Raw genomic sequence first — 17,503 nt, forward strand, 5'->3', positions numbered from 1 at the left:
TCTCACCTGATTTTATATACAACTGAACCACCAAATTGAGTTTTGGGTCAAAGGATAGTTATCAACCCAGTTAACTGAATATTTTTTAAAGACGTATGTAAAGCTCTGTAACTCAGATAATTCAAGTGTAACTGCACAGTTTTGTTTTGTTTTTTATATCTTCTTTAGAAGACTCAAAGCACACAAGTAAAACTCAAGAAAACAAAACATTTAATGCCTCAGTCCTAGTCTTGGAGGATAATTTACTCTGTGAACTAAGATGTTGCAAAAGCTAAGCATTCCATGAATTTAATTACCCAAAAGTTCTTGCTGATTGAAATCTACTACACTAAGGAAAAAAGCAAAACAGGCTGGTGGAGTGGCTGAAATGGCAGAGCGCCTGCCTAGCAAGTGTGAGGCTCTGAGTTCAAACCCTAGTACAGCCAAAAAGAAAACAGCACAATATGATGTTTTAAAGTTCATATTGGGACTGAGTAAGTAGCTCATTGGTTTTCATAGTTGAGAAATCATAGAACACTGGCAATATCTAATAAAATATTTATACTACAACAAATGCACACTTTCACTTTTATTGAGATGGGCAAAATACTAAGTAGGTGATGTCTTTAGCTACAAACATTTAGTCAAAAGGATTTAAACACATAAAATATATTTGTTTATGTGTTATTAAAGTACTGAAGGCTTACTTGTACTTTGTATGTTTGTGCCTATGGTGCTGGTCTTCCTTGGTCCATTGGGCTGCTGTTAACAAAATACCTTAGACTGGATAATTTATAATCAACAAATCTACTGCTCACAACTCTGGAGGTGTAAGTCCAAGATCAAGGTGCCAGTAGATTTGGTGTCTAGTCAGGGCTTGTTGCTCAAAGATGGTGCCTTGTATGTGTCCTCACACAGCAGAAGTGTCCAACAAGCTCCCTCAAGGCCTCTTTTACAAAGGCATTAATCCCACTAATGGGGGGGACTGCTCATGATCTAATTGCCTAGCACACTGTAGGTTGTTTCAATATTTGATTTCAGGGGACACAAACATTCAGACCACAGCAAGTACCTAAGCACACAAATCAAAATGATCTTGGACAGAAGAACAAATAGGCATACCCCGCAAAGCCGGTGGTCTGGAGGGCAACCTGGAAGTAGGCCAGCCACAGCCTCCACTGATATAGCAAAATGAAACTGGCTCGACTTGTGGTTCATTGCCACAAAAATGGGTCCCTTACCCTTGATTAGCTGAAGTATAGCGGGATCAGCTGTGCTGACATATCTGGGAAAAAAAAGGCAGCTGGTGAAGACCAAAGCCCAGCTTGTTCACTGCTCCACTTCAAAGCTGAGGGCCTGATTGTGCGTCCTTTCTAAAGGGCATTTAGTAAAGTGACAAAACTAAAATGGGTCCAAACCATAATAAACTTCTCTTCTGTAAAGACCCTTGCAGAATCAGAATCAGCTGAGATCAGAAGCAGAGATGGGGTAGGGTGGAGGCCAAGTCTGGTCAGTGTGTGCTCAGTCCAAAGCTACATGTCTACCTTGTGACTACAGTTCATTTCTGAACCTTTCTGCAAATACCAACATTCTGCCAGTTGCCTGGTATCGTACTAGCAGAGTAATTCTTACTGAATCCATCTGTGCTGTTATTGCAGTCTAATCTGTCACCCAGTTCTGCTGGCTCTCCTTCTGAAAGCCCTCTCACTTCTACCATTTCACTGCTAGCCCCCCTGCATAAGGATAGAATCTCACTGTGTGTTTGGGGAAAGTCCCTTATCCTTTCTGAGCTTTGGTTTCCTTTCCTGCTCAGTGGTGATAATCATGGGGAGTTGCGGGAATTTGATGGTATCTATATGATGCATCTTAACATCAGTGAGGCAAATACACAGCACATGTGCTGCCACCACTGATAAGCCAGAATACTGGATGGTTTCCATCTAATTTTAGGGTCTTTGGCACAGACTCTAAATGTTCTATTTCTTTTACCTAGTGTTTAGCACATTGTTTTTCTTTCTTGAGATCACAAAGTCAACATGGGAATCCTGCCACAGTGCCACATTCACCACCTGACTGCACAGCAGATCTAAAGCTGCTGAGCTGTTTGCATGACAATCTCTTGGTATGCATTATAAAATACAAGTCCTGTTCCCCTCCTAAAGAAATGCCTCAATAACTTCAGACTGAAGCACCTCTAAGAATAGGTGCACTTAATGGAATATATCACTGGGCAGAGGGTCAACACTACACAGAAGACAAGTATGAAGTATTTTAAAACTTGAAAAGGATTTAGAGGTATATAAGTTAACATTCACGTTCTAGTCTACTACCTAAGGAGATTTAAAAAAAAACTATATAGTATATTCTACATACTACATACTCTATATTATTTAACTTAAAAAAAATTAAGCCATCAGTAAACAGCAAATATGATTATTGCTAACTCCATACGGACATGAAATAAAAGCACAATTTCAAAAAGTAAAAGATAAACACTATTTGCTAAGCAAGAACTGAAGGAAACAAAACACAGTATTCAAAAATTCTGTTGTGAAGCATAAGAAAAGCATTTCAGGAGCTGTAAGTTGGAAATAAAGGCTATAAAGAACCAACCACTCAGGGTTATAATGGGCATTTTTCTTTCGGTTTCCTCAGACAGAAATGTAAATACCAGGTAAAATAATATTCCTTCTAATGAACACAAACGTAATTCAAAGGAGAATACACAAATTCCAAACACTTTATTAAGATAAAATAGCAACAGTTATGAAATCCACCTAACACTTCCAAACTCTACCACAAGGCTATTGCTTCTCTTACAAGTATACCCATATTCACAAAGGATACTGAATCAATGTGTTTCTTGAAGTAACATTTTAAAGACAGGTTTATGAAATTCTTCCATCTAAAAAGATGAAAAAAGATAATGGCGACATTATCATTCTAATTCAGCCACCTCTCTGACCTCAGCTATGGCCAGTGGCCATCCGCTATGTGCTGTGACCTCAATCCAGGAACAAGGCTAGCGTGGAGCCTGTTCCTTTCTTTCCTTCTTTCCTGATTTCAAGAAAAGGGCAAAAGCTAATCCTTTCCCATGGCTTTTTCCAGAGGCAAAAGACCAAAGCTGGGAGACCAACAGTCCTTTCTGTTCAGAATATGCTGAGCTCCTTTTCTGTACATTAGTGCCCTCTAATGGACAAAAATAACTACTACAAGGTCAAGGTAACTAAAAGGCAATGCCAACACTTAAAATACACACACTAAAGTCAAACATGTAGGAAATTGTGCAGATTATTTAGCTTAACTCTCTGGGTTTTTTGCTTGTTTGCTTTTGGCCCTGCTGGGGGGTTAAAACTCAGGGCCTTGTGCTTGCTGGGCAGCCACTCTATCAGCTCTGGTTATTTTTCAGCTAGGGTCTTCCATTATGTCTGGGTTGTGATATTCCTATTTGTGTTTCCCCAGTAGCTGGGATGACAGGCATACACCACCATGCCAGCCACTGGGGTTTTGAGCACTTTTTGCCCAGACAGGCCTTGAACCACAATCCTCCTAATCTCTACCTCCCAAGCAGCAAGGATTACAGGTTTAAGCCACCTTGCCCAGCTTTAACTCTCTGGTTTAATGAAAAGGAAATCACTAGCCTAATTGCAAGATTGAACATAATTATGGCAGCTATGACTATTACTGTTCATTAATTAATACCTGTCCTGCCATCTGAGCACCTGCTCTTAAAGGAGATATGACCTACAGTTGTATGTGCACTAGGCCATCGGACCTCATAGTGAGCCAAGGGTAGGTACAATCACCATTCCTATTTAGCAGATGCAACACAGAATCAAGACCTCAGTTACTTTATGGAAGAGCCAGTCTATGGACTTGGACTCTGGAAGTCTTTCCTCTTAAGCTCTGGTCTATATTGCCTCTTCTTGGAGTTGGCACAGTTGACATTGGGTAGTATGATAAGGTAAGAAAGAAAAGAGCTCCATTTTTGTCTCAGAAGAGTTAAGGCTATTGGGAAGAAATGAAAAGCAGAAATACTTACCAACTCACTACTGAACACCCAGGACTGGCCACAAGCATTTTCTCTCCCTCGCTCATATGGCAGAGTTCTGGCCATTTTTTTAACCTATCTGAAAATAGTTTTCTGCAATAAGACCCCAATACCTAATATTCAAGTTGCTTTGTGGATTCATAAGTAATTACCTTAGAATTTGTGGACAAATACTAAACCTCATCGAGGAGGAAACTGATTCTCACAAACCCCACCTCACAACAACATGCCCTATGAAGACCAACATGATATCTTCCCTTTAAATGAGGAGACACGGATTTCAAATATTCACTGAAGCAGTTTTTAATCAGCATCATTATCATTTAACATATTATTGCCAATAATGCTATATTAGCATTGTCTATCAAGCCATTATTATTCTGTCCTATGCTTGGGAAGGCAATACAGGTCCACAATCCTTTATTCACAAAAAACCCAAAACAAACAAATAAAAGCCAAAAACAGCCCATAAACTCTGAAATTCCAAATACTTTTTCAAAACTTGTTTCCAAAGTTAATTTGGCATTAGAACAATACTTGGAGTATTTATAGTCTTTACTGATCCCACCTTTAGCATGAGCTCTTGTACATCTTACAACTGGCTTGGGAAAAAGCCATGCATTTGATGGGAGGGGGGAGCTGCCCAGACACCATTAGAAGTATTATATACACACAGAGTATTCTTTGTAAACTTTGAAAAATTGTGAACCCCAACCACGTTCCCAAGGATTATAAGTAAAAAAGTAAACTTTTATTATTGTTCCTTTTAAGCCAAAATTAAGGCACAAGGCAGTGAACTTGCCAAAGAATGTAGATCCAAACTCAGGCTTTCTTGATGCCAACCTTGAACTAAGCCAGCACTACACTACCTGACAGTGTGTAAATTCTGCTGAAAGTCTTTGAAATAGTTCTATAATTGGGGTCCCATCTCTAGGAGTGTAATCTAGTGCTAACTAGATAAGGAATCTAACATAAAACAACCAAGAACACACTAAACAAGTCTATTTTTATTGGTAACTCTAGATTCAAAAAACATCCAGAGAAAACATACAAATATTTATTAACTCCAGAAACTATTATAAGAGACATACATAGTGAATACACAGTGAATAAATACTGTTTTCTGTCACATTGAGACCCTTTCTAAGTCACATTCTATGTACATAAAAATGAAAACACTAAGCTCACCTGACTCTGTATTGTTTCAAAAATACATGAGCAAATAAAAGTAATCTAAAATGCTCTTTTGAAATATAAAACCAGGTTTTTTCCAGTTGTAAAATATGAATGTCCTCCCTGCCCACCTGACATTCCATCTAAAAAAAAAATTAATATATTGGTTTTGCTTATTGCAGTTACTTCCTCAATCAACCAATACTGGCTTGAAACCAGTTAGAAATGGACATATTACATTTTGAGTAAACAATGTTACTCAAAACAATGTTATTTTTGTGATATAACAAAGAATGGTTGATTGATTAAACAACCTAATAACTTCAAATGTGCTAAACATAAGTAGGTGACCAAGAGGGCTTTTACTTAGATAATGTTAATGTTTATTGAAGGCTGGTGTTTAGCATTGTTTTGAGGATATTCAATGTACGCTATTAATGAAATTTACCTCCAAAGTAAAAATTGCAAATGAGATTTCAAAAGAGAGTAAAAAATTCTTGAATTTACAATTACTGGAATCTGTACTCATCCTACCTTAAGCTGGCTGACACTTTGTTCCTAGTGCTCCCAGCATATTTTATTATCAACGGCAGTATCTTGGTCATGTCCTTCCCTTTCCAGTGAAGCCTGGAAACCACATCAGTCAACTCAAGCCAACTGATCTCTGCACAGAGATGCAAATGGCAACTATGATTAGGAAACTGGCAGGTACCCAGGCTAGAAGTCAATGAAGGAAGCTCTTCTCCTTTGTCTTTTCCCATTCCATAAATCCATACTCCTCAGGGAATACACTCTATCACGTTAAGAGAAAAAAACACCTCCTCTCCTTATGTTGCTATTTTCCTCACAGTCGTGGGCAGCTGTAGCTTCTGGGCTTTCTGCCAGCCTCAAAAGCACCTCTTAGAAAATTCCTTCTTAAGTAATGTGTTGATTTTACTCTGGTTAGCTCAGAAGGGAAGCACTCCCTCTCACCCAGAGCAGAGAAGTAGTAAAAACATTACATGGCTTTTTGGAACTTAGACCACATCCCTGGACCTTGCTTGGAAACTGAGGGGCTCTGGTTCCAAATTCTGTGATATGAATGTCCTAACTTTTCAATAAATCAATAGAATGAAGCAGGCAGAATTTAGCACACATCTGTGGGCTTTTATAGACTGGTGGGAGAAGTGACAGTATCTGAGGTGTAGCACTCAGATGGTGATGGTCCAAACCACATTCTTCATTCCTCTACACTAGGACCACTCTCCCCACTTCTTTGTTCACTGTACTTTAAAATCAGAATTAAATCTGTTCAAAAGTGTGTGTGTACATACACACTTATCCTTTGGGTGGGGGGAGAGCAGTACTGGGGGTAGTGGTAGGCAGGTGCTCTACCACTTGAGCTACTGCCATCCCCATAATTATTCTTAACAGGGAAAGATCTTTTTTGAAAAATGTCTTCTAGACATGACAAAGCATATTAAACTTAGCATTTACTTGGAAAAAAACAGTTATTTTTAAAAAGCGCCTTGGGTGAGTTATACACAGCAAGCATATGATAGAGAACAAACACCTGCAAGAGACAAGCAAAACTGCTGGTATTGTGAGGAAGCATAAAAGGTGTTCTAGCTAGGGTTATATGATGGTTATGGTGAGTGGAACATAAAAGACTCCTTCCTAGTATAAATTCACGAGCAGAGGACTAGGAGGTTCAGGAACTTGCCCTTCACTGCAGAGTCAGGTCAAGGACAAGTGGTGCTAACCTAGAACCCCTGAATCAAGCAGTGTGGAGATGGCTTTTACTGGTAGAAGGCCAGCAGCCTGGGACCCATGGCAAAACTGTGGAGTGGCTTCTTTACCCCTTGACATGTTTCTTTGCCTCCCTGCATATTCCGTTTTCTTCCTGCTGCTGGAATTCAGCATTAAAGGCTCTTACTTGCACTCAAACAACCAAAATCTTTATTACAGATCTTACCATTCTTCCAAAAATTCCCATGACTGAAATTATCCCTTTCCTGCCTAGCACCCCTAATTTTCCAACATCAATTAGTTTCCATTCCTTCAGACAGATCTCCCGGGCTGCTTGATTCCAATTTAAGACCAACCCTTGCCCATTGGTCCCAGACTAAAAGGGGGGGGGGGGGGGGTGGTAAGAGAACAATTTTTACTCAATAGTTTTTCATTAGCAAAACTGAGGAATTTCTTAATTTTCTTCATCTACTCATTGAATACATACTGAGTATCTGCTATCAAGACACCTGGGAAACCCAGCAAATCAAACACTGATGGCTACCCCTCAGACCATAATTCCTGTTCTCCAAGATATGGCACAACTACATGGGAACCTAGCCAGGCTCCTGGCCTTTGGGTTTGCTCCCTCCAATTCAATCCTCACAAAGCAACCAGTCCAATCTTTCTGAGGTGTGTAGAATGTGCCACCCACTCCCACCCCACTGCCTACTGCCATCAAATCTGAATATACAGCATCACAGCCTGTCGGGGTTTGATGTGAAAGTGGTGAAATAGGGAAGCACTGACTCAACAGGCTGGCTGAGCATCAAAAGGAAAGACACTCACCTGTTAGTGAGTACACAGGGCACAGGGAAGGCTGATGCCACGCCCTTCCCTCACCCACTCCCACCCTGCACTCACAGTCGCATTCATCTCTACACCAATACCCTGGCCTTCAGTAAGGGTTAGTCTATGTCCCTTCAAGGCTGCCCAAAGCTTACAGAAACAACTCCCAATCATCCATCGTGGAGGCCCCTGCTACCTTTGCCTCCATACTCTCCCTCCTGTTCCTCTGGCTGCCTGTGGCTTGAGAGGGCCCTGCCCTTGGCTGTCCCTGATTTCCTGTGCAGCCTGCAAAGAGCAGCTCAGACTCTCCCTCTTCCATGAAGACTTTTTGTTACTCCCCCACCCCTGCAGGACAACTTTCGTTTTTCCTTTTACACCACATCCTTAATGTTTGAGAACAACATGGACAAAACTCTCAGGATGTCCAAATTTGTACACATCACCATAGCATACACATGTGCCTCCCAACTACATATGTGAAGTTGGCAGTGTAAGGTATGAGGAACCCAATCTCATTTATCCCTAGCTACTGGTAACACTTTGATAACATCATTCGAATCTATGCCCAGCAAAATTATACATGACAATAACTAAGCATGCTGTGGTCTATTTTGATTATTAAAACTATCTGCTAAAAAAAAATCTGCTCTTATTATAAATTTCCGGAGAAAAGGACATTGGGGTGCTTAACACACTCCCTTTCAGATACTGCACATTCAATTAAGAAATTTTAAAAAAACAGACAAGAAGAATCTAGAGTGCAATACATTTAATTATTTTTTAAAATAAAATTTGTTTTTTTAAACAAGGTCTTGCTGTATTGCCCAGGCTGGCTCAAGTGATCCTTCTACCTTAAGTCTTCTGAGTACCTGGGATTACAGGTGGTTGGTTGATGTTTACCAGTATCAGTTAATGATCTAGCACCAACTTGCAGGGATTTCTTTCTTGAGGTAATTGCTCAGGGAAGGTGCTCACACATGAAGGACTGCCAGGAGAAAACGGGAGGCTTTTTTGGGAGAGGTTTCACTGCCTAAGGAGCTTTTGCTAGAGAAGTTGGCCCTGCTTCAGGAAAGTAGACTTAAGGGAGTATGCATCTCCCTATCATGTTGGAGAAACTGAATCCCAACAATTCAAGAGTCAGGGAAACTGGAAAGGTGAGGTAGAAAAACAAGTTTGATAGCATACTACTTTAGACTACTTCCACGACTATTACCCCATGTAAACAAGCACTGTATAGCAAAAACAAATTATCTTCACATAGAAACAAATGCATATGCTGAACTAAAAACACTAGTAACACAATCATTCTCTCATTACTTCAACCAGATAGTCCCTGAGGGCTACTTAAATAGTAAACCTAGGACAAGAGAAATTTGTGCATTATCTGACCATCAGGAAATGTGGCAAAATCTTCATTGACATTAACGGTGTTAAAGCAAAGAGCTGCTAGCAGCCAGCAGGTGCACTGGGCAAGTCTGCAGCAAGGCCTACCCACCCATGCTTTAATTTGGACACATGACCGGCACTAGGCAATAGACGCTTTGACTACCTCTGCCTTGCGGCACCCCTGACCACCATTCTAAACTCCTATATAGAAATTATAGTAACCACTAAACCAAAGAAACCCATGTTTTAAAAAAATCAAATGCTTGCTTCTTTAAAAGTTTCTTGACAAACAAGAATTTACCCTTTAGGAGGGTGGTTCTCTTAAATTGTAGTCATTCCATGCTTATTTTTCAGTAACTTGTACTTCTTTTTTCTCAACAATATTTGTAGATGCTTTTTCATCACCATCCAACGTAATAACCTATTCTTGAGGGGAAAATACTGCATAATTATCATAATTACCATACCAATTAATGTTTGTTCCTTTCAAATTCAAATGCATTAACTATTTCATGCCAGATTAGTACTACTAGACCTCTTCTGAAAGGCTTCCTTCCTGTGCCATCCCCTACCCTCCACCGTTAGGCTTACTCCTAAGACCCTGATGCCCTAAAAAGCCAGGAAAAGGAAGCAGCCTGCTGCTGCTTTCTCAGGGAAGACAAAGAGTCATGCTATGGTTGTGGCAAGATGCTTGATCCAAGATATATAAAATGGGCAGAAAAATCTTTAATTACATTTGAGCTGTTAACACTTCCTCATTTGCTGGAGTTTTTGCACAACTCAGAAAAATGAATATTCATGTTTTCAACCTTAAAATTTCCATTCTCTCAACAACCCCTCTAAGAGGATATCTCCACCCTCTTCTCTCTCTGCCCTGCATTCTTTTCCTGGCAATTAGTTGCTTGGGCTTAAAAAACAAAGCAAAACAAAAAAACACACTGTTAAGAAGCATGAATAATATCAGACCAGCTATTCCTGAAGCACTGTGTATACACAACCCTCAGAAAACCCAAAAAAACAAGATTAGAAAGAAAGCACAGTATGTGAAAATTACAAAACCATTAGAAGTATTTTGAACTTTCACATTTTATATACCTTGGATCAAGCATCTTGCCACAACCATGGCAATGCTCTTTTTCTTCTCTGAAAAAGCACAGGGAGAATCTTGTGTTGGTTAGAACACTATGCGACTCTGAAATCGCCATCCATTCAGCAGAAAACTCACTTACCTTTGGAAAATTCCTAGGGAAATGGAATCTGAAATCCCACATGCCTGAACTGTGCACATGGGCTTGCTGACACCCCGGGAAGACAGTGGTTCGACCCCAGGCAAACCATTGTGGCTTCAGGCCAACTTCTGAGGTGCCATGGTATCCCTGCCTATCTAGAATTCCTCATCCCAGAACTGGTACTTCATCACCACATTTTCTCCTCTATTTTAGGGCAAGGACTTAGCTATTATTTTGTTTATTACTAAAGCTTTATCACATTTTATATGCTTCCACAGCTTTAGTACTTAAAGTCCTCTTCTGCAATAAGGATAAACAACAACCACCAAAAGCTTAGAAATGAGCAGTCATAGAAGTCCACTTCCCTATAAAGACAAAACTAATTATTATCAGCTCCTACTGTGCACCATAGACTACACAATCCACCAACAGGAACAAAGCATTATTAGCTAATTGCTCAAGTAATAAGAAAGCATACAAACCTGAAACAAATTGTACCAATACTGTAGTGTAAGAATTATCAGCATTAGTCTCACAAATGAAGACAAATGAGTTGTTTCTACAGTAAACTCAGAGGTTCTCTGGTGTAGGCCATGCATCACCTCCTGTGCTCAGCACTTAGGAGCTAGTGGCTGAGAGCAGCCTGCACGTGTATTCGACTGCAGACGGCAAAAAAAAACTCCAGTCCTTATCTTCTGCTCACTCCACAGCCCAGAGAATCCCAACACTCAATTCAGTAGGAGCCACTCCCCATGAAGAGCATGACAGGACACCAACCTGTTGCACATCCTGCTGGAAAACACAGAGCTGTAACCTCTGGTGGAGCCGGACCTTGCGGTGCTGCCAGATGTTCTCGAGCTGCCTCTGGTGATGCAGCACCTCATGTATGACATCCAGGACATGGTGCACAGCCTTGGAGTAGTTGGCAGAGGCCGTTAGGGAATCAGAGCTGCCAGGAGTCAAAGGCCTCTGCAGTTTGTCAAGGAGTGACTTCCCATCTTGGCTCACCTGCCCACAACATAAATACATAAATAAGTGATATACATATCAAATATATACAAATTTATAAATACAAATACATAAATTTGCTCAGGTCGGGCTGCAGAGGCTGCCCTCAGAGTCACGTGTATGTATACACACACACACACACACACGCACACACACATGATCATATACCACAAGCTTACTCAAAGACATAACTTTATGTACAATAAAAGAAAATTTAAATCAACCCCTCAGTTATCCAATGACATCACAAAATACCAAGTTAAAATAAAGGAACATTTGTTATCATATAATCCTATAACAGATACTATACTTTAAAAAACATTTTATTAGCATATAATAGTTGTTCAGTGGGGTTCATTGTAACATTTCCATATATGCTTATAATGTACGTTGGTTAGGTTATCGCCACAATATTCTCCCTCAAACTCCCTCTCTCACCCCTACTTAAAATTTTTCTGTTGTTCTATTTTCATACAAGTATATAAAGTACATTGACCATATTTAAGTAATAGATACTATTCTTAATCAATAAACATACTATTTGCCTTTAATAACATGAATCAACAAACCTAAAGTTCCATTTCTAGGATATCTGAACTAAATGTTGAAAGTCAGAATTTTCTGTTGAGATTTTATGACAGAATACAACAGATCATCTAAATGGAGCAAAAATTTTTTGGCTTTTTTTTGGTGGCAGTACTGAAGTTTGAACTCAGGGCCTCATGCTTGGTAAGCAGGTGCTCTAACTGCCTGAACCACTCTACCAGGTCATGGAGCAAAATTTTAATGCTGAATCTTAAAACTTCAGTTAAAATCAATAATTTAGCATGAGGAAAAGAATACATGCTTAAACTTTCTGACACACCTAAACAGCAACTTTACTTCACAAAATAAAAAGAAAACTAAAAATGCCCATTTTACTCGGTACTTTAACTCTAAAAAGAAGTTTTGATTAAGATCCATCATTTAAAAAAAGTGCCGTCAGTGTTATGTTTTGGCAGTTAATTACCAAACTACAACTACACGAAACATTCAAACTCACCACAGAAACAGGGGAGGGCAGAATGCGCAAAGAAAAGCATTATGTTTTCACAGTCATAAGCAAGTCATGAAGAAGCAGGCCAGAGGTAACTGAAAAAATATAATCAATGAGACAACACGAAGGCTGTGTGGCACAGGGTGCCACACGGACACATTTCCATCATGAACATTCTGCTCAGACACTTCTGAATCTGAAACCTCCTTGGGTTTCTAGTTAAAGGGGAACAAACAGGAGCCCAGACTTAGGATGAAAGGAGCACAAAGGTACAGAGGAATAGGACTACTGACCCCCAAAGGCCCCATAACCCAGACGTGGCCACAGAGAAGCCTGCAGGGCTTCCTTAACTCTCACTTAACCCATGTAGAACTGTGGTTGTACAGGAATACAACAGATTGATACTGAAATACCTGCCCTTGAGACCTTTGATGTAAGTACCAACTGCCTCCTTATGAAGGCTTTGTAACTTAAAATTCACCTAATACTACCACATAGAAACAGTTAAGAGGGAGCAAGTCCAGTGGACATAACTAAACATAAGAGTAAAAATGAACCACCTCATGCACTGGGTTAGAGTCAGCTAAAGCAAAACGTGTTGAAACAAAAACCAGAAATGTACGATCCTATGGTGGGAGGCCTCAGCTGCCCCAGGAGTCACTGCCTATGTGGGCGCCACTCTGAAATGCTTCAGAGGAGGAGAGGCACAGTGATGGTATTGGCGAAGCAATACATTCTGAACTGAGCGGGACATTATTACACAGTGAAGAACTGTCCTGCTTCTGCAATCATCTGAGCTGAGCTCATGAAGTTTCTTCTTTCTTTCCCTTCCTTGCCTAGTTTTTAACATCACCAGTTTTCTAGGAACATAGGTGACCATGTTTATAGAGAAAGGCAGTGCTTGGTTTTCTTTCAGACTTTACAAGAGATGCTTGCCACTACAAAAATATCACATCACTACAGTACTATTACTTTCAGTATTTACATCCCCAATATAATACATCTAGCCTACATCTACAGTTGCTCTGGCCAGTATCTGAATGTAATTTTTTTCTCCTCTACTGCAGATGTATGTAGACTGAACTACATTTAAGCATAATTTACCTTTCTTTTGTCTCTAATAAAAGAAAGCATACACATAATTTATTTATGTACACTTATATATATGTAAGCATAGATAAAATTATCCTCATGTTTTATTTCAGGGTAGCAAAACAGGCATCATAAATTTTTTTGTCATATAGTGGAGATGGCTATATTTCTTAGAACTGGAAATGATTGTTCTAAATCATGCATTTCACATTACATTGGCCCTATAAAGAATTTCCTACAAATAGCTCTAAGCTCTATTCCTTATAATACACATAAGTCAGGAAATGCACAATGAAGCATATGACTTGATGATCATGTGTCAGAAAGACAGAAGGTATAGCAGAAACTGATAGCTACCTCTCCAAAGTCCACTTGCCCCTCCTAGAAATGACAATACTCCTGTCATAAAGCTGCATTTCGTAACCCTGCTTATTTATACGAGTGGTCAATATACAGACATAAAAAAAGTTGAACAGGCATTCTGTAAACACTGTTTAGGGAGCTAAGGTGGCAGATATATTCATTACTCTTTCCCCTTCTTCCTCCCTACTACCAAGAACTTGGATTAAGCTAGAGTTTCAGAAGGTATTTATGACTGTAAAACAAACTTAAGAGCAGCAGCTCACCTGCTAAAAAAGGTAACACAGAAAGATGGAAGGATCTAGAGATCCTCTTACTAACACAGCTGCTACACTAGTCTTGTAATGTCAATCTCTGGACTTCTTTTACACAAAGAAAAAGCCAATCTCTATTTTATGCTATTGCTTGGTCTTAAACCACCAATGCAAAATGACAAATGGGTTTCCTGCTTCACAAAGTTTCCAAAAGACATCCATATGGTATCATTAATATTCTCCTGCTGAGAATGGAATACTCTGAGCAACAATATTCCATTGAATCTTTCCTTCCTTGAATGTCTTTACAACTGTTTAGCAGAACTCAAAAGCAGATATGATGACTTGGAACACATCACTCATAGTGGCGAAAGAGGGTGGGAGTATACGTTGAGTAAGGGAAAACACAACGACAACTCATTAAGCAAAGCTCTACCCTCTTGGATTAAGGGTCTTTGTTGGTGACACTACTGTCACTTATTAGAGTGACAGTGGCAGCAATAGTGACATTAAAGACCCTGGGGAAGAAAACATCTCCCGCACCTGCTAAGAGACAGCATAGAACTCCAAATGCATGTTCGTACACAGCATTTCTCCAATTAATCTTTATAGAAATAGTTCTATTTCAGTATAGCTTCTGTAGATTTGGGAATTAAAAAGTATTATTTAGGCACATAAACAGTATCATATATATTTTAGAAACATTTAGCAAAATGAGTACATCTCTGCAGGAACAGTGATATTATATGTAAAAAAGGTGTAATTTTACAAAGGCTTCTGTTCTACTGTACAGAAATAAAGATTTTAAATGGTTTAGAATAACCAGAAGAAAATTAATGAAAGAAGAGATTGTTACATATATAGCAACCAAAAAATTCACATATACATTAAGTACTAAAACAGGTAATGCAAGTTTATGGTATGCGACATGTAGTTCTGAATTTCTTTCAGTACCAGGCAAGTGAATGTGCTTTAGTTACACATTTTTTAAAGAAATTCTTTCTAGTTTCCAGGCATTCCAACACAGTCAAACAAGGGAAGACAGCTACAAAAAGAAAACCAACCTTCATTATCAAATAGCAGGACTTTTCTATAATTTTTTTAAAAAGATAAAATCAGCTCATTTTTAGTCTGCTCTTTTACTTGGAATATAGGACTGGAGAACTTGAAAAACAAAATTATATTTTAATAGATTAACATTGTATAAATATATGCTCTAATATCTCAATGAGTTGAGAAAATGCAAGTACTACTCAAGCAAAAAAAAAATAGTAAAAGGTAAATTTAAATTTTTACCATATCAAAGATATGTTTGCTCCTAATATGTAAGAGGAAACTTCATGGTTTAAAATCTGGAAAAATAGCCTGGGTTCTTGAATATTTACTTTAATCAAAACTATTGTGTACAATTTATACTGTGGTTCTCTGCATGGTACCGTAAAGACATTCTAGAACACTTCAGAGAGGCTTGCCTATCTTTATTTCTGGTATTCAGGTCTCTATACTTCCCATTTAATCAGATTCTGGGCTACAAGTCACTAGCAGGAACATTCTTTACTTGCCCAAAATAGAAGACTGCTCTGCTCTAAGAGAATAGTACCTAGATATTATTGCTTAAGGCTGCAAAAGTAGCAACCACACAAAGACCAACAAATAATAGAGGTGTTGTCAATTAGGTCCGAAGGTAGTTTTGTAGATCTAAGCATGCTAGGGAACAATGGTCTGAAGATATAACAAAAACAGTCTGTCATAACAAGGATAAGACCAATGGTGGTACTTGCAGCTTTTGTGAAGCAAAATGTGCTCCCTGCCCTGACTCGGAGCCAACAATGTCTATTTTACTTTACAGGCTTGGTGCACCTTGGCCTGCATAGCACTGACCTCTGCAGGAAGCCTAGGCATGACTACACTGTCCTCTCAGGCTCTCACTAAAACCATTCTCATACCAAGGTTCTAATAAAGGGGGAAATAAAGGTGAGCATCCAGCTAATTTTGTAGCAACAGTGGACATTCCTCAGCCAATAGCTGAAATCTTCGTCTATAAGGAAGGAAGTCAAGCATGTCTTAGGATAGCTATGTTAAGAAGTTCCTGCACCATGCATGGTGGCACACACCTGCAATTCCAATATTTTGGAGGCAGAGGCAGGAGGAATGCCCGTTGGAGGCCAGCCTGAGCTATATAGCAAGACTGTGTCTTTCTCTCTCCCATCCCCCAAAAATGAAGCTTCTACCAATAATGCAGTACAGAAATGATCTCCAAAAAGGTCACATGCTGCCAGCTATATGTTTCTATGCCCCAAAAAGGCCACCCAGTACAAAGAAGGCTGATTCTTTCTCTAGGCAAAGTTCTTATAGGATGGACCTTCAAAGCTGTTTTCCCTAGGCTATTCGGTTTCTTATTCAAAACCAGATTAATTTAAACTTGTTGACTGTCTGAGTCTCTATGAGGAATTATCAGATAAGCAAAACCAAAATAAGACCAAAACAGGAAACTGGTGGGGTGGCCTACTGGTATGAGTTAGCGCTATATATATATATCTATATATAGATAGATAGATATATAGATATATAGATATATAGATATATAGATATATAGATATATACACGTACCTAACATATGTGTACTATACATTGACTTGGCTTGACTTGTTGCGCCTGTATTTTAAGCACTTGCAAGGCTTCCATCCAGCTGTTGTGTGGGCTGTTGGCTGATGCTGGGGCAGAGCAGGCAACAGCACTCCGTGTATCTATAGCAACACTGCAATCGGTGATGAAGCTTTGAAACAACTGCTTTATAAGTGACATACAGCAAGGAAACTAAGTTCCACCCACATCACAGGTGCTTTTAGTAAAGCTACTTTCAAGCAGACTCACTTCACTGCTTTGTCTCTCTTACACAAACAACAGTAACCATACCATAATCCATTTACACAGTGCTTTTAACAAAAAGGAGCCCAGCCAGCTTCAGGGGCAGCAAATTACATGGTCCTGTGAAAACGCACACCAACTCAGCACACTTGTTAAACTCAGAGACTGATGCAAAAATTAAACCCCAATGTCACACAGAAGAAGGACACATGGCGTATCACCTTTCTCCTGCTCCGGGGCTGTGGCAGTCAAAACTTCAGTGGACACATGTACCAGTACTGCAGCCTTACCTTGACATTCAAACACTTGGTATATAAGCTTACAAGGCAACACGGGCACACTGAGATGAAAAGCATTTTTATGGATTCGGTTTGTTGAGAAACTAGCAGATGAATTGGCTCACGTGAAATATTAAAAATGACTACTCTACGTGCTGTTTCTAAACTACAGGCTATCTCAGTCATTTACTGCTTTCCTGTCCTGTGATCAAGTACAGGAGACAATTTTAGCC

The 17,503-nt window shown here is 39.4% G+C and overlaps 1 protein-coding gene across 7 annotated transcripts in view; it reads right to left on the minus strand.

Annotated features, from left to right (window-relative positions):
• Nucleotides 1-17,503, minus strand: part of Trio (trio Rho guanine nucleotide exchange factor) — a 344,029-nt gene that overhangs the window by 170,516 nt on the left and 156,010 nt on the right. For all 7 annotated transcript variants that reach the window (XM_020179766.2, XM_074077719.1, XM_074077720.1 and 4 more), the window contains exon 9: nucleotides 11,152-11,382. In XM_020179766.2, the coding sequence (XP_020035355.2) occupies nucleotides 11,152-11,382 (231 nt within the window). The remainder of the gene's footprint in view (nucleotides 1-11,151; nucleotides 11,383-17,503) is intronic.

This window comes from Castor canadensis, chromosome 6 (genome assembly GCF_047511655.1).
Source record: "Castor canadensis chromosome 6, mCasCan1.hap1v2, whole genome shotgun sequence".
NCBI classification, from domain to species: domain Eukaryota; kingdom Metazoa; phylum Chordata; class Mammalia; order Rodentia; family Castoridae; genus Castor; species Castor canadensis.